The 25410-nt window shown below is 42.1% G+C and overlaps 1 protein-coding gene and 1 long non-coding RNA gene across 3 annotated transcripts in view; one reads left to right on the top strand and one right to left on the bottom strand.

Moving 5' to 3' along the window:
• Nucleotides 1-25410, top strand: part of LRP2 (LDL receptor related protein 2) — a 233622-nt gene that overhangs the window by 130971 nt on the left and 77241 nt on the right. The window contains exons 36-47 of the mRNA XM_053284455.1: nt 106-283; nt 2417-2630; nt 4614-4853; nt 8077-8265; nt 12411-13331; nt 14821-14986; nt 16163-16321; nt 17251-17540; nt 18758-18961; nt 20238-20480; nt 22990-23115; nt 24238-24357. Coding sequence (XP_053140430.1) covers nt 106-283; nt 2417-2630; nt 4614-4853; nt 8077-8265; nt 12411-13331; nt 14821-14986; nt 16163-16321; nt 17251-17540; nt 18758-18961; nt 20238-20480; nt 22990-23115; nt 24238-24357 — 3050 coding nt within the window. The remainder of the gene's footprint in view (nt 1-105; nt 284-2416; nt 2631-4613; nt 4854-8076; nt 8266-12410; nt 13332-14820; nt 14987-16162; nt 16322-17250; nt 17541-18757; nt 18962-20237; nt 20481-22989; nt 23116-24237; nt 24358-25410) is intronic.
• The window catches only part of LOC128339929 (uncharacterized), a 33855-nt gene continuing 32711 nt past the window's right edge, over nt 24267-25410 (bottom strand). For both annotated transcript variants that reach the window (XR_008313337.1, XR_008313338.1), the window contains one exon: nt 24267-24351. This is a non-coding gene — a long non-coding RNA (uncharacterized LOC128339929). The remainder of the gene's footprint in view (nt 24352-25410) is intronic.

Raw genomic sequence — 25410 nt, 5'->3', positions numbered from 1 at the left:
GCCCTTCTTGGTGCTGTCAAACATACAGATGCATGCACAGTTCAGTCACAGACCCCTCATTGTTCACCCCAGCTTTTGTGATGGTTAAGGTAATATTTGTTGCAGGAAGCTGTATTGGACAGACCAAGGAACTGACAGTGGGGTCCCAGCAAAGATTGCCAGTGCAAACATGGATGGTTCAGATATCAAAACCCTCTTCACTGGTAACCTGGACCATGTAGAGTTTATCACCATTGATATCAAGGAACAAAAGCTGTATTGGCCAGTCACAAGCACTGGTGTGGTATGTATGTATATACATATTTCTCTGTCTGTGCGTGTCTGAATTCTGCAGCCAACACAATGGAAGAATTACATTCTTCTTTAAAGCAGGAATAATGAGATGATTAATGTTTAGGGCAGTGGTTCTCAAATCTGGGCTCCCAGATGTTCTTGGACTACAACTCCCATCATCCCCAGCCACAATAGCCAAAGAACATTGTAGCTGACGATGATGAGAATTGTAATCCAACAACACCCAGAAACCAAAGTTTGAGAACCCAGGGGCGTATCTAGGGTAGGGCAGGCAGGGCACGTGCCCTGGGCGCCACTTGAAGGTGGGGCGCCATTTTCTAAAATTAATTTAAAAAAAAAAAAAGGCTGCTGAAAACAAAATTGCCACCGCGCATACTCAAATGGCCTCTGTGAGGCCCCAGGCCATGCCAGGACACGCAGAGGCCATTTGAGCATGCATGGTGTCCATTTTGTTTTCAGCGGCCATTTTTTAAAAAAACCAATTAAAAATGGACAACCACACATGCTCAAATGGTTCCTGTGAGGCCCTAGAGGCCAACAGGGGGATGGGGAACCTTGGCAGACCGCCCCCCCCAGGCCTTTAGGAAGCCCCCCGAAGGGGCTACATGTAAAAATAAATAAATTTAATATAAGTCACTGTACACATTTAGTTTGGCACTATGTACAGAGAATCAGGGCTTGTGAATAATGAGCTGAAACATATGAGCTAGGATTGTATCTAGGAGCTAGGATTTGCTCTTACTTTGCTTCTTGTGATAAGTGAGTTAAATGTGATGTCTTAATAATATGGCTATTAATGATGAGTTTGTCTTTGAATCAGTGTGAAATCCTTAGTATTAAGGCCCACTGGGATTTTCCTGCTCTCTTTCTCTCATTTTAACTGTCTTTCTGAAATACTAGAATATATTCCAAGCAGTGACCCAGTTTATTCTGCATATCCTTCTATTATTTTCAGAGTATCTAGGAAAAGTCAAAATTTCCATTTATTTTTAAAACTTATGTAATAGTGATGCAACAATGAATAGTAGAGCATTAGACAGACACTTCTATTTAGTTTTCCAAGTATACCTCCATATAGTTTTTGGGTATTTCATGAGCCTCAGCACACTGAAATTTGTAGTTTTCCAGCATTTTTTGGTCTGCCTACGTCCACTGCTAAATAGTTCTTGAAATATTAAAAGATTAATGCGCTTGACTTGTATTTTTGAGCTGTTATTATGGTAAAGTTATCTGAAAGATGGGGCGCATGTTTGGACAGGGGGCAAACATGTCAGTCATGTTTGGACAGGGGGCGCAATTTCAGTGCTTGCCCTAGGCACTATTTTCCCTAGATACACCTCTGTGAGAATTCCAGGTTTGGTGGGGAAAGCTACATCTGTATACATAACCATAGTCAGTATGTTGTAGCGGACAGATCTAGAATAAATTTTGCATAGAAAAAGAGGATGATTTTTCAGGGTCCCAAGGAATGTTTGTTTCTCCTGCTTTTGCCTTTAAAGGGGTCTCCTATGCCTTTTTAAAAAGTTCCTTAAACACAGAGTTTTGGGTTGTTGTCATAGCATTTTTGAAGAAATGGCACATCAAAATGTATTGGGAGAATGTTGTATTTCATTTTGTGAAACTAAACCTATATCTCTCCTTTTTGATCCAACCCCCACCGCCACCTCCCCAGTGGCTCAAAGACAATAAAAAGAAATTTAAGCAGCCATTAATAGTTTAAAATGTAAAACCATAAAACCCATATATTTATCTCACATTCTTTTTTGTGTTAAAAAGTTATTTAGAGTATTGTAGTTTTCTTTCCTCCCCATGGCAATAGATAAAGATGAGGTAAACAGCTTTATGCAGAAATATAGATGAATACTGACTTTATTTTTATTTATTTTTAAAAAATAAAAGAAGCTGGCCCTGATCTAGCCATTGTTAGCTGAATTGTGATCAGTATTTACAAACTAAATATTTTTGGGATGACGTTTAGAATGATGTGAAAATTGTTCATTCCTTTGGGGAGGAGGAATTTTCAAAAAACCACTATGCTTCCTTAATATCAAATATGAATTTCCTATATACAGATATATGATTTGGTTGTCATTTTTAATATTCAATTTCCTCTATCTCCTAGATTGAACGAGGAAATGTGGATGGCACTAATAGGATAACTCTGGTTTTCCATCTCTCTCACCCTTGGGGAGTGGCTGTCCATGGTTCTTTTCTGTACTACACTGACCGAGATTATGAGGTCATTGAGCGGGTTGACAAGTCCACTGGAGCAAACAAAGTGGTCCTGAGAGACAATGTCTCAAGACTGAAATGTCTCAGAGTGTTTTACCGAGAGAGTGAGTACTTGATGTGACCTGGGAAAGCTTGTTCACAAGGACCTAAGGGTGAATGATCAATGAGCTTATTCATTTGCCTGCACTGCATTTGCCAAGTATCTTGCTTTAAAAAAATAGGTACCATTAAATAATAAGTAAATACAAATCCTAGGAAAAATGATTTACGACCTGTTGTAGGAACTGTACAGGCAACAGGGTCCGGTCTCTGGATCGGGGGCACATTAGCCATCCAAACTGAGGAGGGGATGTTGAAGTGAAGAACATTTTATTTCAGCTCTACACTTATTTTAAAAGTCTTGTCCCATTAAACTAAACAATGGAACGATTCACAAGATCATTTGGGAGGGTGCACAGGGCGGGGGAGGGGAGGCTGCAAAGCCTTACCTCCCCCCCCCCAGATGATTCTTAGAACGTTGCTGGGAGTGCAGACCATGCTCCCAAATGAGCAGCGCTGCGCCAGGGAGCACAGAGCTCCGGAGGCCAGGATGATGCATCCCGGCCTCTGGGTATCCCTCAATGCACAACATATGGATTCCCCTGACAGACGGATGCTCTAGGCGCTCGTCTCCCTGTCTCCTTGGGCTGCATGCAATCTGAGGAGATACACGATCCCGGCAACTGGGCTAAGGGAGCCCTCACTCCCGTCACCTGGCTAAGAGCCAGGTTTCACAGTGAGGTTTGGTTGGGTGGGAGCGCTGGGATCCACATGGACCCGGCGCTCCACACAATCAGCCTAGACCGGGCTACACTGCTCATTAGAACAGCCTCATTAAGTCTCACTTAAAACCAGTGTTTCCCAGTCAGTAGGGATGTGTGAGTTGGCTTGATGGTTCAAATTGAACCGGCCCATTTAGAGTGGCCCAAGTTCGAACTGGACCCCCCCCACCAAAGGGAGGAGCTGGTCTGAGCTCAAACTGGACTGGGCCTGGTTCTAGGAATTGCTTTGCAAGCCAGTTCGGTTACAAGTAAAGGGGGATTCCCTATCATAAGGCGGGGGTGGGTGGGTGGGGAAAGTAAGTGAGCAAAAGGGTCCTTAGTACCTTTTATTTTCAGGTGGCTGAGGAGAGTTAATTTATTTATTTAAGCATGCCACAAGGTGAGGGTTTGGGTTCAAGGACTGGGAAACATGGACTTAAAACATAAAAGCATCAGACAGCAATTTTCTAAATTTCAATAGCGAGCCAACAGCCCTGCTGAAAGAGTAAGTTTTTCCACCAGTTTTCTAAGGTTAGGAGAGAACCAATCAGCTGGACTTCCCTGGGGAGTGAATTCCATAGCAGTAGGATCACTACAGAGAAATAGGGATGTGCACGAAATGCAATTCGGGATCCGAATCACACCACATCCCTTTAAAATGGGGGGATTCCACATCCCCTTTAACACGGAGGAGAGCAGGTCGATACCTGCTCCTCTGGCGCTCGCCACCATTTCCTTAAGTGCGGCACTCCCCCCAGCTATCAGCACACACTAGCAGCACTCTCCCCCACCTGCCTCTGCATGACGCCGGCACTCACATGCCCTTCGTGCATGTGCGGCAGCCAAGTGCAGGGGCAGGTGGGAGAGAGCAATTCTGATACCAGGGGGAGCACCACACTATAGGAAATTGTGGCGAGCGCTGGAGGAGCAGGTATGGACCTGATCTCCTCTGTGTTAAAGAGGATGTGGAATCCCCCCATTTTAAAGGGATGTGGCGCAATTCGGATTCTGAATCATGTTTCTTGCACATCCTTACAGAGAAGGCCTTAGATCATTAGGTAATTTTTTGCATTTGCACCATTTATTTGTCACTAATGAAGAAAAATAGTACTGACATATTTAGTTTTTGTTGGTTGCTTTTAAAAATAAATAAATAAATAAATAAATAAATGTATAAGCTGAGACAGTTGTCCCTTTAAAATGCACCTTTTCTTTACCACTTGTGTTAATTATGGCAGTGTGCAGTGAATTTCAGGTTCCATTTACACCAGTCTCTCTCTGCTTTAGATTTTGCTGGGTCCTCAAATGGCTGCAGTAACAACATTGGGATTTGTCAGCAGCTGTGCCTGCCTGTGCCTGGTGGGTTATTTTCTTGTGCCTGCGCTACTGGCTTTAAGTTAAATCCTGATAACAAGACCTGCTCACCATACAATTCCTTTGTCGTCGTCTCCATGCTGTCTGCAATTAAAGGATTTAGCTTAGAGACATCTGACCATTCTGAAGCAATGGTCCCCTTGGCAGGAAGGGGTAAGTAAGATTATAGGAGATGAACAAAATCCTTTTATGCCTAATGTCATAATCTACCATTGCAGATGGATAATACGTACCTCTTGTGACATATGGGCGTATGTAATGCTCTGAGGCTAAAAGTCAGATGCACAAACTAGTTAAGCAGAAATGCTTGGATTGGAGCTAATTTATCTAGAAATTAAAATCATTAAGTAGACTGTAATCCTCAAAATAGTTAATGCCGGAACATGGGAGCAAAGGGTAGATCTCAATGTCATATCCCTCATTCCCCTCCAAACATGGAGGTCACATGAAAAATTCATGGCAGCACTATTCAGGGGAACTATAAGATTACTACATGCCCACATAAAGAGTTTCCGCACCACTCTACACATGTCTTCTGGCCACTGGCACTGCAATTAGGTTCTCCATGTGATCGGGGCCACAGTATGTCAAATGTTAAATACCCTACATGAAGCGTCAGCGTACAGAAACATTTTTGGTTGCTCCAAGTGCCCCTCCCCGCTTGGTAGTTGTAATATTTGAATCAACTAACTTGAAGTAGTCATAAATATTTGTTTAAGGCTATAGCGAAGCATTGTGGGTTGCAGAATAGGATTTTCTGCAGATTCTGACTGCTTTGTATATCTCCATCAAATGATAGAACTGTGCCAATCAACTAACACTATATCAAATAGGGAAGAAACACTTCAGACGAATTTGCTGATTTAACAGCAAGAAGAGAGCTGGTCTTGTGGTAGCAACCATGAATTGCCCCCTTTGCTAAGCAGGGTCTACTCTGTTTTACATTTGAATGGGAGACTACATGTGAGCACTGTAAGATATTCCTCTTAGAGGATGGGTCGCTTTGGGAAGAGCATTTGCATGCTTGCATGTAGAAGATTCCAGTGGACCCGCCATTGAGATTTGGTTGGCGAGGGCAAGAAACAGGACCTTCTTGGTTGTGGCCCCTCAGCTATGGAATGCCCTCCCAGAAGAACTTCTCCACACTCCCTCCCTTAGGGTTTTTTTTAAAAAAGATCTCAAAACCCATCTATTTAGAGAGGCTTTTAACATCTTGTAATATAAATTGATGGACTTCTTATTTTATTGTATCTTTATTCATTTGTTTTTAGTTTTGTGTTAATTGATTTTATTCTAGGCTGTGTTTTATTTGTTTTATTGTTTTAAACTTTCTATTACTTTTACTGTTGTGAGCCGTCCTGGGCAGTATTGTACTAGAGGGGTGTGGTATAAATATTTTTTAGTAAGAATAAAGAATAAAGTTTGTTCCCTGGTATTTCCAGTTAGGGCTGAGAGAAACTCCTGCCTGTAACCTTGGAGAAGCTGCTGCTGGGCTATGTAGATAATACTGAGCTAGATGGTATAATACTGACTCAGTATAAGGCAGCTTCCTATGTCTTATGTCTTAGAAAGATCTTCCTAACAAAGATCTTTGTCTATACAATATATCCTAGACCTCAAATCAGCATGCCTTTTTCATTTTTCTCAGGGTAAGTTCACACATGCATATTCTGTATAGATGACCTGATTTCTCATTATAGCAGAATGTGTGAACTGAATCCTTAGAAAAGCATTGCATTTGGAATGACATTGGGTGCAGAGGCGCTCTTACCCCTGGACTTCCAGGCCAAAGTCCAGGGCCTCCACAGCAGTGTTCCCTCTAACAGGGTTTCCCAGATATTGTTGACTACAATTCCCAGAATCCCCAGCTGCAATGGCTTTTGCTTGGGGATTATGGGAGTTGTCATCAACAACATCTGGGATTCCCTGTTAAAGGGAACACTGCTCCGCACCCGCTCGGGCCCCCCAAATCCTCTTTAGTCTATCCTGGGTGGTGTAGCCCCCACACCATGCCACTGGCCCACACTGCACTGGGCGGCCAGGCATGACCTCTGCTTTAGAGACAGAGGGAGGAGTGGGGAAGGAAATAGGTGGAATGGGAATATTATAAGTTGCATGTTGAAATGTTTTGCTAATGCATATTTGCATAAAATATACCTGTTTTATATTCTTACATTCTTGTGAGTTCAGTTGCTGTTTGTGCCCTCAAGAACCCATGTGTTAAAAATACTGTGAGGAGATTCTCATGATCAGCAAAAGGCGGGCTGAGGGAGCCCAGCCCGCTTTTTGCCATTCATCTGCTGCCATGGGAGCCACATGGCTCCCTGCAGCAGACCTCCCAAAGGACCCCTCCCCTTAGCCGAGGTTAACAGAGAGAGCGCTCCGTTAACCTCGTCGTTCGGATCGTGTATTGCTGTGGCTCGGCTCCTCACTGCAGCAACACACAAGGAGACCCCTGCTGGGAGGCTGAAATGAGTCTCCTGCCCCTGTGGGGGGGGGGTCTCTGGGATGCCCCGTGTGTTCTCGCAGGGCATCCTGGAACTCCCGGGGGCCGAGCAGCCCCCAATCCCCTCAGCCCCTGCTGGCTCCACGACGGAGCCGGCAGTCGTTTGGGTGGCCGATTCGGCCGCCCAGGCTGCAGGAATGATCGTCTGTGGGGAGAGTGGGCTAACCCACTCTCCCTGCAAACTACATTCTACGGTGTGTATGTTACAGTGTGTGTATGTAGGGGGATGATGCTTAACTTGCAGGGGGGCCTCCCGTGGGGGTGGGGGCCTCCAAAGGCCTTCAGGTCCAGGCTCCAAAATTTCCTAGGTGCACCTCTGATTGAGTGATAGAAAATACTTTTGTACGATGCTATACCTGTGATCGTGTATTCATGCATGCCAAGTCATCATGTGCTTCACATTTAAATCAGTCCTGTCCCCCCCAAATAGATTTCATCAGAAATCCCATTGAAATAATTGATAATGGGGGGGGGGGAATGTTATAAAGGCTTGAATGAACACTGAAAATGTGTTCAGCGTCTTCTGAACTTTGAAAATGTTCCTGTAGTGTGGAGGCAAAACTGCTGATAGATCAGAGACCTTTGCAAATAGGTAACCAGGATTTCAACAATTGATGTCTGATAGAGAGAAGCCGTAGGGGAGAGACTAATGGATTTTCACTTCCAAGTCAGAGGCTGGGACTGAAACAGTGGCTCCCAGAGAAAAAGAAAATGGTCGGATTATTTTAGTACAAGATGTAAGGACAAATCCTAATATGACCAGTGAAGTCCTCAGATTGTTTATACTTTAATTAGTAGAAACCACATATGACCAAAAAACCCACACCTAAATAACATCAAAACCCTCTTTTCTTACTCACCATGTTTCAGGGAGAAATGCGCTACATGTGGATGTCCACATGCCCTCTGGTTTCATTTACTGGTGTGACTTCAGCAGCAGTGTTCCTTCTCAGAATGCCATACGCAAAATTAAGCCAGATGGCTCCTATTTTAGAAATGTCATCACAAATGGGATAGGACGCAATGGGATACGCGGCATTGCTATTGACTGGGTAGCAGGTCAGTACTGCTGTTGCACAGCAACCTCATTTCTTTTTGCATTTTCTGGAAATCTTTAAGCCAAAAACCAACTAGTATAAACAGTAATTCAGAGAGCTATCTACAAGCATATCATGAGTTCTTGCAATCTATAGTGTATAGATCAGTGGAGCAAGCTAAAAGAGGATTCTTTTAAGTTGCTTCTCTGCTCCTAGTGAGTCACCATCATAAAGATCACACTTTTCAGTGAGTCTTGGAGGTTCAGTTTTGTTGCCCATGGCTTATCCCATAGTAGTTAAATGGGGATGATCTTCATTTGAGTTTCCAGTGCTGTAGGCTAATAGTAATGCAGCCCTAACCAATGTATGATTAGTCAGATGTTAAGTCATGCTAAAGTCGGAATATAGGACTACAGCCCTAGAATATTAGAAATGAATTATTATTATTATTATTATTACTATTACTATTATTACAACACTTGTATCCCGCTCTTCCTCCAAGGAGCCCAGAGCGGTGTACTACATACTTGAGTTTCTCCTCACAACAACCCTGTGAAGTAGGTTAGGCTGAGAGAGAAGGTTTTAAGGAAATGAGTGTATGGAATAGTTTCCTTCAGTCTGTTGATCTGTCTACAGAATCTCTACATGATAAACAGAGTGAAAACTGGTGGCTGGGATCCAATGGGCCATGTGCGGAATATTGCACATGCAGTAGGACTCCCTCTTCTGCTTTTGCCACTTGCAGCACCTGAAAAGTCAGTCCTGAAGATCTGGGGATTCACCCAGAGTGGGATTCAGAGGGCTGCAAGGGAATGCAGCTAGAAATGAGGGAGTGGGTTGGATCCTGGGCAATATGAATATCATGTTTCTTTATAACCTGATGTTTAAAATATGGACATTAATCTCCTGTCCCCAGATCCTTCTGGTGTCCCATTATAACAGGCTTCCAAAGCCACACTTGTTAATTAATTGTGTAAAGTAAATGCATGGCAGATATGATTAATACAAAGCCCCAAATCTTTATTACATTATTTAATGCTGAACCGTTCCTGGGAGTATCTTTGTGCTGGTTGCTATAATTATTTCCTTTTCATTCAATCCCAGATGCTATTGCATAATTTTGCAAGTGTGTTGCATTAAAATGTATGAGCTGGGCCAGGCGCAGGCATCTGCGCCTCTAGTTCTCCCACAGTAGCTTTCTTCCCCCACCCCCCGCTGGTACTTTTTTGGCCACCCGCCTGCCATCTTCTTCGCCCACCTGCTAGCTGTTTTCTTCACCCACCCACCTGCCCTCCACCCTGCTGGCTGTCTTCGTCTCCCGTCCACCCAGCCAGCCGCCTTCTTCCCCCGCCTGCTCCCACTGCTGTTGCCATTTTCTTTGGCCGCCTGCCACCATTTGCCACCATTTTGTTTGCCTGCCAGCTGGCTACCACCAACATTTTCTTCCCCGACCCCATCGCTATCCGGGCAGCTGCTCGCGAACTCTTGTGAGAGCTGCCATGCATGGGATTAGTGACGAGTAAGCCTTGGAGAAATATATATAAAGAAGATTGTAAGTGCACAAGATCAGCCCAAGATCTGCCTGCACCTGCAATGAGATGCCAAATGCCATGGCACCCCACTCCCATCAGCGGTGCCACTACTCTTCCTGAACGTTTTTGCTTGCAGTTTTCAGTGGAGCTCTTAGCCCTGTCCAGATGTTGTTTGAAAAGGATGCTCTACATGAGTAGAATGTCCAAAGTGGGCCGTAGGTCCTGCCCCAGCCTGTTATGTACCACTAACCCCTGCATGCCTTTCACATGCCACCCCAGCCACCCGATCACAGAGACACCTGCCATCATGGATATGGTATCCGACTCTTCAGATAGATGCCCTAATAACCATGTTTGGTGCAGTGGCGGGGAGGTGAGTGAGTGGCTGGGGTGGGACTTCTGGCTCCTCTTTGGACGGTCTACTCATGTAAAGCATTCTTTTCCAAAAATGACTGAATGTGACAGCCTTACTTTAATCAGGATGAATGGCAAGTGTAAATCAATGCCAAGTTTTAGTCGTGAATACCTATTGAGGCTTTCTTAATAAAACAAATGTTTCGATCTGGAACCTAAGGCCTGGTGTAGAGGTGACTTTTAGTGCTGGTTTGTTGCCTTAGCCCTGGTTAAGTTCCCAAATATATGGTGAAAACATGTTTAACATGTCAAACTAATCTCTGCCTTTATAGGACTTACATAGAAAGACACCAGCAAGACTGCTTGTCACCTTCTAAGCTGAGAGGCTGCAGAGGCAGGGAAATTGCCTTGACCATAGTTTGCTTAGTAAAAATGAACCATGGTGAAAGCAACCCAAACTTTGCAAATTCACTTCAAACCATTGGTTTTGCTTACTGGTTTGTGGCCTTTCTCTAACCATTTGGGATGTGCACAAATCAATTTTTGACTCAATTTGTGCCCAAATCAAATCACCCCTGATTTGTTTTGTGCCCAAATCTGTCCCCCCAAATCACCCCTGATTTGATTTGGATTTTATTCAGATTTGGATTGATTTGGACCACTTATGAAGGTCCTAGGGGCACCAAATCTGAGTGGTGGGTAGCTCCCCATGGGTGCCACCTACCATCCAAATTTCATGGCAGTGGGGTACTTGGTTTATTTTTAATTATTTTGTTAGTTTTTATTGATTTTGTATATTTCCGCCATAGGAAATAATGGGGATCTGAAGTCACCATATCCTAAGCCTAACATGGATCCCCAGCTTTAATTTTTTTTTTTTTAAAGCGAAGCTCTAGCCCTTGTAGAAGTGGAGTTCTGGAGCAAAATGTGCGGTCACTATTTTTCATGTGTTTGGATTCTTTGGTGTATAAGCTTTCCTCATAAGGAATCCCTATGAGGAGTCATTGCACACCTTCATTTGTTGTGCTCATTTTGACTGTCATTGGACAGTGCCAACTGTCAACTGCCATGTGCCAGCTACACTCCCGCCACACACACACCTGCAAGGCAGTGGGGTACTCAGTTTATTTTTTAGGAATATTGAAGTGTTTAGATTATTTGTTGTCTAATAACTTTTCCTCATAATGAATCCCTACGAGGATTCGTTATACACCTTCATTTCTTCTGTTCATTTTGACCCCGCTGCTTTGCAGGTGGGAGTGAGGAATTAGTGGCATCCCATGTGCCAACTACCCCCCCAACCCACAAGCCGCTGGGTATTCAGTTTATATTTTAGGAATTTTTGAGGTGTTTAGACTCTTTGGTGTGTAATGAATCCTCATAGGGATTCATTATGAGGAAGGGTATTAAACACCAAAGAGTCTAAACACTTGAAAAAAATCCAAGAACATAAAGGGAGTAGTACCTCAGTGCCTTGTGGGTGGTTGTGGGGGGTGTAGTTGGCACATGGCAGTTGACAGTTGGCACTGTCCAAAGACAGTCAAAATGAATAGAAGAAATGAAGGTGTGTAACGAGTAGTGATGTGCACGGACTGGTCCGGAGGCCATTCTGAAGGCCTCCAGACCGGTCTGGACATGAGGGCGGTCCGGCAGTCTGGCACTGGGGTGGGGGGCTCTTTAAGGGCGGGGGGAGGTTCCCCCCACCCTTAAAGAGCCCCCCACCCCAGTGCCAGACCACAGCTCCGTGGTTCCGTGCACATCCCTAGTAATGAATCCTCATAGGGATTCATTGAGGAAAAGTTATTATACACCAAAGAATCCAAACACTTGAAAAATAGTGACCACACATTTTGCTCCATAACTCCACTTCTACAAGGGCTAGAGCTTAGCTTTTAATGAAAGTTGGGAATCTGGGGAAATTAATAGGAGGAATCTGAATCTCAAATCAATTTGAATCTATTCAGGCGCTATTCTATTTGGATCCAAATCTAGCCAATGGACCACAGGGGTGATTTGTTCTGTCTCCAAATCACCCGAATCAGCTAGATTTGGGTACAAATTGATTTGTACTCAAATCTATTCACACATTCCTACTAACCATGGTCTAGATATTCAGATACAACACTTAACTAGGACTAAGGAAAATAAACTATGACTAAACATGTCATGTATGGCCTGACTTGTAGGATCTTTCTTCTATATTTTTCATACTTTTAGTACTGGAAGTTGAAGCTTTATAGACAATTTGTTTCAATGTTTTGTTTTGTGTTTTTATACACAGGAAATCTCTATTTTACCAACGCATTCCTGACAGAAACATTTATAGAAGTTCTTCGTTTAAACACTTCTTTGCGTCGTGTGGTGCTTAAAACAACTGTGGATATGCCAAGGCATATTGTAGTAGACCCCAAAAACAGATACCTCTTTTGGGCAGACTATGGACAGAACCCCAAGATAGAACGTGCATTTCTCGACTGCACCAATAGGACTGTGCTGGTATCTGAAGGGATTGTAACACCACGTGGTTTAGCAGTAGATCACAGCAATGGTTATATTTATTGGGTAGATGATTCTTTAGACATGATTGCGAGAATTCCACATGATGGTGGAGAACCTGAAATTGTCCGCTATGGCAGTCGTTACCCAACCCCATATGGCATTACTATTTTTGAAAACTCTATGATTTGGGTGGATAGGAACTTGAAAAAAATCTTCCAAGCCAGTAAAGAGCCCAGAAATACCGAACAGCCAACAGTTATTAGAGACAATATCAATTGGCTGAGGGATGTTACCATATACAACAGCCATTATCAGTCAGTGTCACCAGTTGATGTCAACAATAATCCGTGCTTGGAGAACAATGGAGGCTGTTCTCATCTGTGTTTTGCACTCCCTGATCTGCAAACGCCAAAGTGTGGGTGTGCATTTGGACTGCTAGACAACGATGGCAAGAGATGCTTCATTTCAACGGACAACTACCTGATCTTTGCCTTGGAGAATGCCCTTAGAAGCATTCATCTGGATCCTGAGAATCATAGCCCTCCATTCCGCACAATGACTGTATTAAGAACTGCAGTAGCTCTTGACTATGACAGTGTGAACAACATAATGTATTTCACCCAAAGTTCTCCAGCAGGCACAGGAAGAATCAGTTATGTTAGTATCTACTCTGGAACTGGGAACCCCACTGTAGTGGCATCAGGTAAATATTATGAAACATGATTTTAGGTTATCAGAAATATATTTGCATGTAAGTAAATGCCTGTGATTTCAGAGAAATATGCTTCTCTGTAAGTAACTGTGCTTAGGATTTCTGCTTTGGACATTGCTAACAGTACTATATAGGCCACAGTTTGGTTTTCTATTTGCAATATGTCAGAAACAAAGGTACTTGAAAGCTATGAAACCTAAGAGAGGAGTTGAGAAGGTGAGAATAGCCATGCTTTCATGTCATCATTGCAAGAAATACATTTTACCATGTCCCCTGTAATGGAGTAAATAATGTTTGGTACATTTTTAGTCTACTTTTTTCCTAGTAGGCTTATGAGATCACCCAGCATTCCATGTGTCCATCCATCCATGTGTGTGTCCCCCCCACCCCCCACGGCATCAATTTCGCAATGCCTGGACCAATATGAAGCAAATCGGGTACAGTTGTAGGGACACATAGGGACATCTCAACAGCATAGTTTGTGATGATGTCATCCACCCCAATTTGAGGGCAAGTGGCTAACTTGTGACCCCCCTAACCAATTTGAACCAAATTTGCTACAGCTATCCTATGTAGGACACATAGGGATGCCTCAGTGGTGTAGGTTGTGATGATGGCATCCACCCCGATCCAAGATGACAGACGCATGAACATTTGAGGCATGAGGGCTAACTTGTGGAATGCCTAACTGATTTTAACCAAATTTGGTACAGTTGTAGTAAGTGACACACAGGGACACCTGAACGGCATGGTTTGTGAGGATGTCATCCTCCCCATTTCAAGATGGCAGAGATGTGAACTATTTGTTTGTTTGTTTGTTTGTTTAATACACTTCTATACCACCCAAAATGCAAGTTCTCTGGGAGGTTTACAACACAATAAAAACAGCCAATAAAAGATTAAAACATTTTAACAATTAAAATTAAAAAGTTAAAACGATTAAAACACAAAACACAGTTAAAATGTGCGATTGGGCTAACTTATGAGCCACCTAATTGATTTGAACCAAGTTTGCTACAGGTGTAGAGACACATAGCGACAGCTCAAGGGCGTAGTTTGTAATGATGTAATCCACCCTGATTCAAGATGGTGGACACATGAACATTTGAGGTGCAAGTGGGAACCCATTTGGACCAGATTTGGTACAGTTGTAGGGATGCATAGGGACACCTCATCCACATAGCTTGTGATGATGTCATCCTTCCCAGTTCAAGTTGGTGGACGCTTTAAAGTTTGAGGCACAAGTGAGATAACTTGTGAACTACCTAACTGATTTGGACCAAATTTAGTCCAGTTGTAGGGAGAGTGAAAGGAAAGTAGGCAAATTAGTTCTTACTAGAACAACTTGTTAGTTAAATATACAAACTTCAGCTGGTGGCATTTGTAGCTAGAATAAAAGAATGTTATGTTGATTGATCCATGGTGTGTCCATGCTGATATTTATTTGTTTTCTCTTTCATGTTGTTCTGTCCTTCTTAAGATTTGGGAACTCCAGATGGCATAGCCTTTGACTGGATCAACCACAGACTTTACTACAGTGACTATCTTAATCAGACTATCAGTTCAATGGCTGTGGATGGATCTAATCGTTCTGTGGTGGCCCGAGTTCCACGTCCAAGGGCCATTGTTTTGGATCCTTGTCGAGGGTAAATTGTACGCTCCTTACCTTGTGTCGTGGAGCAAAGATTGCCTGTTTTTCTAAATCTTGTCCCTCTATCTCTGTCTAGCCAGCATTCATAAGGGAGTCTTTATATTACCCAGTTTTCCTATCTGGTCCCTGTGCAGTCCCATATTTGGAATTCTGTGCCTGCACAAAGCACTTTCAGAACTTTCTAGAGTTCTTTAGCTAGAGGGAAGAATCCTCACTTTTCCCATGGGTCAGTGAATGGCTGCCTGCACTTGCTCTAATAGGGTAGAGTGAATTTCTTCCTGCCCCCTGATCATGGGCAGCAGCATTGTTAAGAACTTTCTCTGGGATTGGATACAGATGGATAGAATCCTGTACGAGATTACCTCGTTCCTGCTTAACTTATACAGGCATAGGTTGTACTGTGAAATCTCATTTTTTTCTTATGTTCCCTGGAGTTTATTTTGCCTATGGAATTAGAGGGGAGGAATGGTGTTACTTGTTTCAGGGAATGTGAACCCTCAATCCTAAATACATACACAGCTGTATTTATTTTGCAAAGCAAGCATAGGTTCAGTTTGTGTGACCTTCAGCTCATGACCATCCTCCTTCAACTGAGTCATGAGACAAAAGTAGTTTTCTGGTTGCTGCCATGTAATTCAGTAGTTGGCCTATTGTAATGGAGAGAGTGAGTTGGGGAGAAATATCACAAGTGGCACCAAGTGTTGATGCTTATGTACAGAGCTAAATGATGGAGCCACCATTTGGGCACTTCAACCACATGGCCAGGTTGCATAAAGTTTTACTGGCTGCATGTGAAGAATTGTTTAAATCTTCTTGTAATGTTTCTTCTGAACTTGGGAAATGTCATGTGTTGTAACTTTGCACAATCAAGCTGTCCGTAAGTCCACACACTTGACTTACCTCTTGTGATCAAGTCATTAGTCTCCTCACCTGAAATTAAATGCTTCAGTACTTTGCCCCCTCTTTCAAGAATTGTCTTGGCTTTCCCAGAAGAGGTTCAGTCCCCCACCCAAGGTTCAGAAGAAGCCGTTTAACGATCTCTCTGCATGCATGGCTCCACCCTTTCCTCTGCCACTTGATGGGCCCCTTACTGCCTTAATGTAAGAGTGGATTTCTTTACTGGCTCCTTGTTTTACTAATAAGACTCCTTTTTAAACTGTATGGTAAATAGGTACATGTACTGGACTGACTGGAGTTCCAGTGCTAAGATAGAACGAGCAACGCTTGGAGGAAACTTCAGGACAGCCATCGTGAGCACCAACTTAGTATGGCCAAATGGACTTACGCTGGATTATGAGGAAGAACAGCTTTACTGGGCTGATGCAAATTTGTATGTATCATTCACTTGCAGTTGGAGCGACAGAATTTACTGTTAGTATTTCTCACCATTTCTAGCAGATGGCTGCATATGGTACTAACCTAAATAATAGGTAATTGCTTAAAGGTAAAGTGTGCCGTCAAGTCGATTTCGACTCCTGGCTTGAAATTGCTTTGTAAGTAAATGTTTTTGTAAACAATTAATTACTGTATTATTGCCTCTACTACCTGAACAAAGAGAGACCTTTAAAGTGGTGACTCCTATTTAGCAAATATAAAGATATTCATATTTAGCTAAATGAATATCTGTCATGGTGCCCAGCATAGTGCCCCTCTCAGTGTCTCCTTTGGATAGTGAGCCCTTTCGGGGCAGGGAACCATTTTCTCATAGCTTTGGGTATGTAAACTGTTTTGAGAACTCTTGTGTTGGTGTGGATGTGGTTGAAAAGTAGTATATCAATATTTTAAAAATAACATCATTTGCAAAATGAACTGAATGGCAGGAACAAAACCAGCAAAATGTTTATAAATACAAGTGGGCATTAATCTCTATTGCAGTTTTAAGCACATAAGAACAGGTCTGCTGGATCAAACCCAAGACCTTTCTAGTCGAGCACCCTGAGAGAAGCCCACAGGCAAGGGGTGAGGGCATGCTTTTTGACCTGCAGTTGCTCCCCTGCAACTGGTATTTAGAGGCATCTTTTAACTAGATAATAATAGGACATACTGTTCTGTGCAAATGCTTATGATGTTGAGTAAATATTAATAATAATTATATTAATAATATAATTACTATTGGTTACAGTTGGTTCTTGAAATTGGAAGTGAGTTTTAATGTGTGTCTCAACATTTTCCCTGTGTGGTGGTATTGGTACTTAAGTATATGAAATGCTGGAGGCGTATAGTTTGTTTTCAAATTCTGATGTTATCTACTTGTTTTAGACAGAAGATTGAACGCAGCTCCCTTACGGGTGCTAATCGTGAGGTCGTTATTAGCACAGCTCTGTATCCATTTGCAATGACTGTGTTTGATCAACACATTTACTGGACAGACTGGAACACTCGAAGTATTTACCGAGCCAACAAATACGATGGGTCAGATCAGATTGTTATGGTCTCAGGCCTGCCATACAGACCGATGGATATTCATGTCTGGGCCAAGAGCAAACAGCAGCAGTGCACCAATCCTTGTAACCAGTTTAATGGTGGTTGCAGTCATATCTGTGTACCAGGTAAACTATATGACACTGGGGAATAATGATTTCAGTGACAATTATGTAGTGGCAGAATACGGGATTTCAACAAAATATCTGATAGGTTATTTTACACTCTTCAACATTAGTAGAATTTTGGTTTGGATCACTTTAAAATAGCTGCCCTAGAAACTTATGACATGATTCACAAACTCCTGTACACAAGTGGAATTTTTGTGTGTGCTAATCATAGTGTAATAGTATTTAATTGCACTAGAAATTCAGAGCATGATTCACAAATTATACTACACACACACACACACACTTTGATAGCTGAGCTTTGGTGAACCCCAATCGTGTCAGGTCTGAGATACTTCATTACCTGGTGCTCGTCTGACTTTCACCATGACGGGTGCAGTCACAGCAGCTTCCACACAGATGATTCAAGTCATGATGTGCTGCTCCTGCCATGATTGGGCATAGATCTTAGTGTGTGTACCAGTCTCAATTTAGAGAGACTAAGAAGCAAGGCCGGGTAGGGAATAATTGTGTAGCTGTGTTGCACGTGGTGTGTGTGTGCGCGCACACAATTGCATCATATCTTTTAAGCATATGTCAGGATGTCAGTGTCAGTGACATTAAAAATCCTAGTGATTATCTCCAAAATATATCCAACGTTATTTTCTTTATTTAAAAATTCCCTAATTGTCACCACACTACTGACAAAATAGTTTGGTACAAAAACCTTATAAACATAACATCAGCAAAAGCTGTAGCTTGTAAATGTGTTCTAATTTCAGGATATGTGTTGATTTGTTTTTTCAAAATTGTCATCTCATACATGTCTGATTTGAAGTCAGTGATGATTTGCACTGATGCCAAATTGCTAAGCAGAACTGAAAACCTCATTGGCACAGCCACCATGTTCAGTGGAAATATTTGATCACAAACCCCATTCTCACCACCAGAATTATCAAATTCATCATATCGTATATTCAGATATAAAATATAATTGCAGAAAAGTGGATTCTGCAATAGCCCTGACAAGTAGAGTTCATTTGAAGTACTTTAAAGTACATGTCAGTGTCCTATTTTCAAGAATTGAAGCCCTTATCAAAAAACAAGACTGAGAAGCAAGGCTCCATTATTATTTTTAGTAAACATCAGTGAAGGCTAAAGTGAACATTTTAAGAGAGTTTTATGCAGAGATGTTGACCTGTTAATATTTTGTTGGTGTTTGTTGTAATTAAATTTAGGCCCAACTGGTGCAGAGTGTCAATGTCCTTCTGAAGGACACTGGTATTTAGCCAATAATAACAAGCATTGTATTGTGGACAATGGCACCAGGTGTGGAGGAGGCCTCTTCACCTGTCTTAATGGACGGTGCATCTCAGAGCGCTGGAAGTGTGACAACGATAATGACTGCGGAGATGGCAGTGATGAACTGGAAAGTGTGTGTGGTAAGCACTTCTATAACTAAATGAGTAGCTTCTGCCCAGTTGCTGTTGATTTGGGGGAAAACATGTTGAGAAGGGAATAATTGATACCTGGCCAGAAACCCATTGGCTGTATTGCTTGGATATTATGAGACCAGCCTGTGTACAAAACTGGGGTTATTTAAAGATATAATCTGCTCCATACTGATTTACTGAAACACTGCATACTAATTTTTCGACCAAATCACCTTTACCTAACACTATAACAAAAATTGTTATACTCCTGCCCCCATCACCGGCCAGCAATGTTTTCTTTTACAGTGTAAAAACATGGGGGGTAGCGGTGGGGTGTAAAAATATATTCCTGTGATGAACATAGCGGGGTTAAAATTCCCCCTGGGATTAGCAGTGGGGAGATGGTAAAGATGTTGATGCTTACACCCCTTGTTAGTTAGTTAGTTAATCATACAGGGTAGATTTAAACATGGTTGCTGGAAAAACAAGATAATATTTGCTCATATTCAGCATTTAGATGGTGAAAACTGTAAGACTGGTGTGTGATATGAAACCAAATTTTTGGGAGTGTAAACCATTCTTCATGAATCCATTAACAACTAGAGTATTCCTATAATCTTGTATTTCTATTTTTATATATGATTTAGAATTATGTTGCAAGTTCAGGATTCTGTTCAGCCACTCCCCTGGACATGCTGATGGGTGCCAGCAGCAGTCCTGTAAGCTCAGCTCTTTGTGCACTAAAGGACTGCTGACAGGGCAGAGGGGACCTGGACATCCAGCTGCAAGCTCCATTGGGGCAGCGGAGGGTGCGCCAGAGGGCTTGATCATCCCTTACTTTCTTTTCACATTCATTTACAGTTAGAATAGATAGGGCCCATAAAGCAAACCGAATAGCTCCATTGCCTTTTTAAGGACAACACTGTTTTGTAGCTCTATGGCTATAATGTTTTAGTTACTGCATCCCAACCTACGCCTTTCTCTTTGAACTTCTGTCATCCATTACATTTTAACAAAGGGCAAGGAGGGATTTGTAGGGATTTATAAGGGATTTGAATCTCTGGGAATTATCTTCCCTATAGAAACAAAAGTGACACTGTGTCTTCTGTTTGACTGTTTCAAGCTGTGTCTTTTACTTTACATGCAGTCCGTTTTGCGGCCGTGTTTGCCCTGGCAGGTAAAACCAACATTACCATAGTTGCGGTGTGTGTCTTTGATGTATTTGTCAAGGCCTTGAGATTCTCTTCAGTCAATGACATTTCTTTATCACCTTTATCTCCTCCAGCTTTTCATACCTGTCAGCCAACAGCTTTCACCTGTGGCAATGGGCGGTGTGTACCCTACCCTTATCGCTGTGATCACTACAATGACTGTGGAGACAACAGTGATGAGGTGGGCTGCTTGTTCCGAACTTGTGACTCCCACACAGAATTTACTTGCAATAATGGAAGGTGTATATCTCTTGAATACGTCTGCAATGGTGTAAACAACTGTTATGATAATGGCACTTCAGATGAGAGAAATTGCCGTAAGTTGATTACAACTCTGTCTTGTCCTTTTAGGATACTGATTCTTTAGGCCACAGAAGAGGAAACATTTTTTGCTTGTAAAGAATCAGTAGAAGGGAGCAAATCACTTGACAAAAAACTATTTGATATTTTTTAAATTCAGTATGTTGAATGTACAATCATTTTGATTAGTTATACAAGCTTTACAATCATCTGTTGGAGATGGAAAAGTACATATGATATCTACTGTACCACTGGCTTCAATTTAAATATAAAGTTAAGAATGCTAGCTGACATCTGAAGTAATGAAGTGGACCCGTACCAGGAAGATATGCCTGTGCTACTGAGAGCACATGGGAAGATGGGATGATTTTCTTCAATCCCTGCTTTCTCCAGAAACATTCTGTGTCACTCAAAAACATGACTCTGTAGGCTGCAGAGCCCCGAGGGACATATTTTTTAATGGCCAGTGCATTTTCAGAGGAAGCAGGGGTTGGCGCAAATTGTCCCCAACCCTCCGCAATTTGCACTGCGATACTCTGGAAGCTCTCCTCTCGTGCACGTCTGCTTCATTAGTTAGGATGTCAGCCACTGTGTTTCAGTCAATGAATTATATAGCACATCTTTACTGTATATTTTATAACAACTACAGTTTATGGATTTATTAAAGTTCCCTGGAATGCTGACACTTCTTCCATGGAGTGTACTAAGGTACCAGTTGTGTACTAACCATGGTGTACCTAGACCTGTGGCTTTTTGGACCAATAATGAAATGCATAGGACTGTGTTATCTGGTCTTGGTCTGAGTGCTGATGGAGCAGTAATCAGTATGCTGGCAATGGCCCTGCCTATATTTTGGGGCCCAGGTGCTTTGTATATTTTTGTATAGGATTGCCATTATCAGAATGAGTGGGATGAAAGTAGAGAGTGGGCCTCCCTTTGCCCTCTATACTCCTTTTCTGACACTATGTCTTTATTGTGACCAGCAGAGAGAGCTGCATCAGTACAGTTCCTCACACATACTTGCTGGTAGTAATTCTACTGGACTGAAGTGGAATAATCAGAAGACAGATTATGCTCTTTGATTTGCCAAACAGATGCTGCTAGGATTGCAGTAGTACAATCTTGGAAATAAAAAATCCATGGAGTGGGTGAATACTGGCATATAAAGTGCTTTTCATGTTCAAAACCCAGCCCCTTCTAGCAGCTTTCTCACTAAATCAGACCTGTACAACTTATGGCCCACGAAGCTGATTGCTGAGAGATTGCCAGTCCTGTATGGTGGCCAGCTACATGCTCTGTACATTTTCATTTGTTACTGCCTGCTGAAGACTATAAAAACAGGGGGATTGTCAAGTACCTGGCAGTCCAAAATACACACCCAGTGGGCTGTGTTTGGTTTGATGGGTCACAAGTTGTACATAATTGCCCTAAATGATGAACTGGACATGGTGCTGTAGCTTATTGGAAGATCACATCCTTTGTATGAAGAAAGTCTCAGGTTCAATCCCTGACATTTCTGGATAAGGACAGGAAAGTCCCCTGTGGAATCCTGTAGAGGTGCAGTCAGTCGATGCAGACGATGTGGAACTTGTTGAACCAATGGTCAGCACAAGGCATTTCCCAATGTTTAACTGGATTCTTTCAGGATGCCTGGTCAACATGGAATGGTTGCTTGGTGGTTCCATCACATTTCTGTAGAGCAGCTGGCTATAACAAACGGGTTTTATGAATCAAGAGACAAAGGTTTTTAGAGAAGACAGAGCATGCTCAGAAGAGCAGATGCATGTTTAGCAGGGGAAATTGACAAGCCTTTACTATTCATTTGGCTGCCTTTAAATCTGTACTTTGAAAATACATAGAATTAGAAGTAGATAGAAGATATATAGAAGTAGATAGAAGTAATATATTATTTTTTAAAACTTATTATTTTAAAAAAGATGTTACAGGTTGACATCTAATGTTCCTTCATGCATTGTTTCACTATCATAGTTACATAAGCCATGTGTTTCTGTTTCTTGTGTATGAGGCACAGCACCTACTCTGGCAACTTGCACACAGAAATCCGCATGATGGTTTTCATAGATGTGTCTGTTTTGAAATGTGCTTTCTATCACATTTTGGATGATGGTCCTAAATGGTCACAGAAAGCAGAAGAAAAATGTGAGAAGCAGGACTAAATAGCTTGTATATCAAATGTATATAACAAGCATATTTCAGTGGACAAAATAGTTACCTGTACTATTTTATGGAGTGTGCATTTAAGAAGAACAAAGGATTAAATAGTAGATAGACTACTGAATTATCTTCCTCCAGATGAATACATTAGCCTATTCCTGCAGGAGATGCACAAGGCGTGATTCCATGATTCATAAATGTACCTTTTGAAATGTCATCCCAGAACAATTTTAGTTCCAAGAAATGATGCTGTTTGCAATTACATATTTTTCACAAGGTATTACACACTTTAAGGGAGGAAAAACAAATCTAAACTTTCCTCTCCTCTTCTTTTATTTTTTCCTTTTAAAGCTGAACGTACCTGTCAATCTGGTTATACAAAATGTCAGAGCACCAACATATGCATTCCACGAACTTATCTGTGTGATGGAGATAATGACTGTGGTGACATGAGTGATGAGAGCCCCACTCACTGTGGTAAGCTAATGGTGCCCCCAATTACCTTCCTCCGCTTCATGCTCCTGATTCTTGGTTTTGGTCAAATGCCAAACATTCTTGTAGCTTCTATTCTTTGTTTCCCCCTTTCAGTCTTGTGTTGCAAAAGGCACAATTTATTGGGGGGGGGGCAGGGGGGGAGAAAATGTGATGAACTTATCTAAAAAGCTGTCATTTTGGAGTATGAAGGATGCCTTTCTTTTTTCACAGTCATGCTTGAAATATTGCTGTGAGATACCTAGTTATGCTTATGTCAGTTTTCCAGATGGAGGAAACAAGGCTTGCAGTCTCGTGAGATCCCATAAAACAGAGTGGGACTTACTTCTGAGTAAATGTGCATAGGATTATGCTTAAGACTCTCTGCACACATATGGCCAGAGGCTCATAGGAGCTGCTTCCGTGTGGTTCACAGGCATGCATGTGCATCATGCAATCACACATGGGGGAATTGTGTGGATGTCTCATCTGCTTAGTACCCCCTCTCCCAGTGGGATGCAGCTTCCATAGGAAAGATCTGTGCATTGGGCCCCATCCACATGGTCATAATACTTATTCACAGTTCTCTGATGTGTGGGCGGTAGTTCTCATGCTGTTGGTTGTGTGCATGAAGGAGCCCTCTTTTCCAAAGAGTATCTTTTCCAAAGTTTGATGATATGTCTATGGTGGAACTTGGATTGGAAGTCTCCTGGCTCCAAATCCAGAACTCTGTCCCACTGAGCACACTGCTTCTCTCTTTCCCCCCTCTAGAAATATTTTTGCTATCATTGCCATGATTTTACCATTTGTGCAGAGATTGTAATATGCTAGAGGCTAGGTCACATCTCTCCTCTGCTGTTAGCTCTCTAGCCCTCAGACAAGCCACTCTGTAACAGCCTAGGCCCCTTCCTTCTCTCCAATATGGAGAGAAGATATGGAGATGCCCACTATCACAAGGTTGTGGAAAACATTGCTAAGGTAATGTATGTGAAGCAATTTGAATACTCAGAAGCACAATATACATGTTAAATATTACATCATCATTGTGGGCTCAAATGCAGCTTTCAAAGAATTTGGAAGCCTAAGAAAAAGTACAGAGAAAAACAGTTCCCCCCCTCACTCTTCCAGTCTCACTGACCTGCACCAATACCGAGTTTCGTTGCTCATCTGGACGTTGCATTCCTGCTCACTGGTACTGTGATCAAGCAATAGACTGTGCTGATGGCTCAGATGAGCCTGCCTCTTGTGGTAAGTGAGAAAAACAGAATGATATGAAGAAACATAACCTGACTGAAAGAAGTGAATGTGTGTAATGAATGGATAAGCTAGTGGTGGGCAATCTTTTGGGGAAGTGCATCACAAATCCAATCTAAAATATGAGGTAGTTCCGTTCTAGTGTGTACAGTGGCGCATATGCAGCCTATCTGCACATCAAGGTAGTTTTACCTTTTGTTTACTGAATGGGGAGGAGGGGCAGGGTAGCATGGGACAGGCAGGCAGCGTACAGGCCCGACTCTGCTATAGCCAGTTCTTCATATGATCATGTTCCAGGCTAGCATGCTACAAAGTCCTGCTGCCTGTGCCATTTATGGGAACTGCCACTAGTTGGCCATTTATAGGATAGACCAATGGGAAATCACCGCTTTTGCCATAAGAGGTTGTTTCAACAACAATCATTTTTTGATTTTTAATCAAAATAAAATTTAAAATAAAAAATCAATTGATTTAATTTTTTTTAAAAAAACCCACAAATGTTTTAATTGTTTTGTTGTGCGTGTGTCTTGTAATGTGATGTGTTTTATGTGTGTCTGTTGGATGTTTTAATGTGTTATGAGCTGCCCAGAGGACAATTTGTTATGGGGCGGTTAACAAATAAAGTTTCTTCTTCTTATTTCTCCTGTAATGCACGTGTGATTTTCAAAGCACGTAATTGTCGCAGTTCCCATAAGATTGGACCTTAGAAATGGAAATGAGAGATTTAAATTTTCTTATTTTAAAACATGAATGTTAGGGAGTTGGTGGTGACTGAAGGACAGCATTTTACAATTATCTTATAACAAGACATCAGGCCTCAAAATTGCAGTTGTACACATTGGCAACCACTGTCATTGAACAATGCAGAATAAGAACATTTGGCCAACAAGCAAAATGGTCTTTCATTCTTCGGTAAATCTGCTCCAAAATGTAAATAAGGGACTGGTTTTCTCAACAAGAAATGAGTCCAACCTAGGAGAAAAAACATTGTGTACAATCACCTCTTTGAAGATGTATTGATAAGTTGAAGAAATGGTGACTGACTAT

Source organism: Hemicordylus capensis, chromosome 1, assembly GCF_027244095.1.
Source record: "Hemicordylus capensis ecotype Gifberg chromosome 1, rHemCap1.1.pri, whole genome shotgun sequence".
NCBI classification, from domain to species: Eukaryota; Metazoa; Chordata; class Lepidosauria; order Squamata; family Cordylidae; genus Hemicordylus; species Hemicordylus capensis.
The sequence above is the reverse complement of the archived record's forward strand: the minus strand, read 5'-3'. Positions and strand labels throughout refer to the sequence as shown.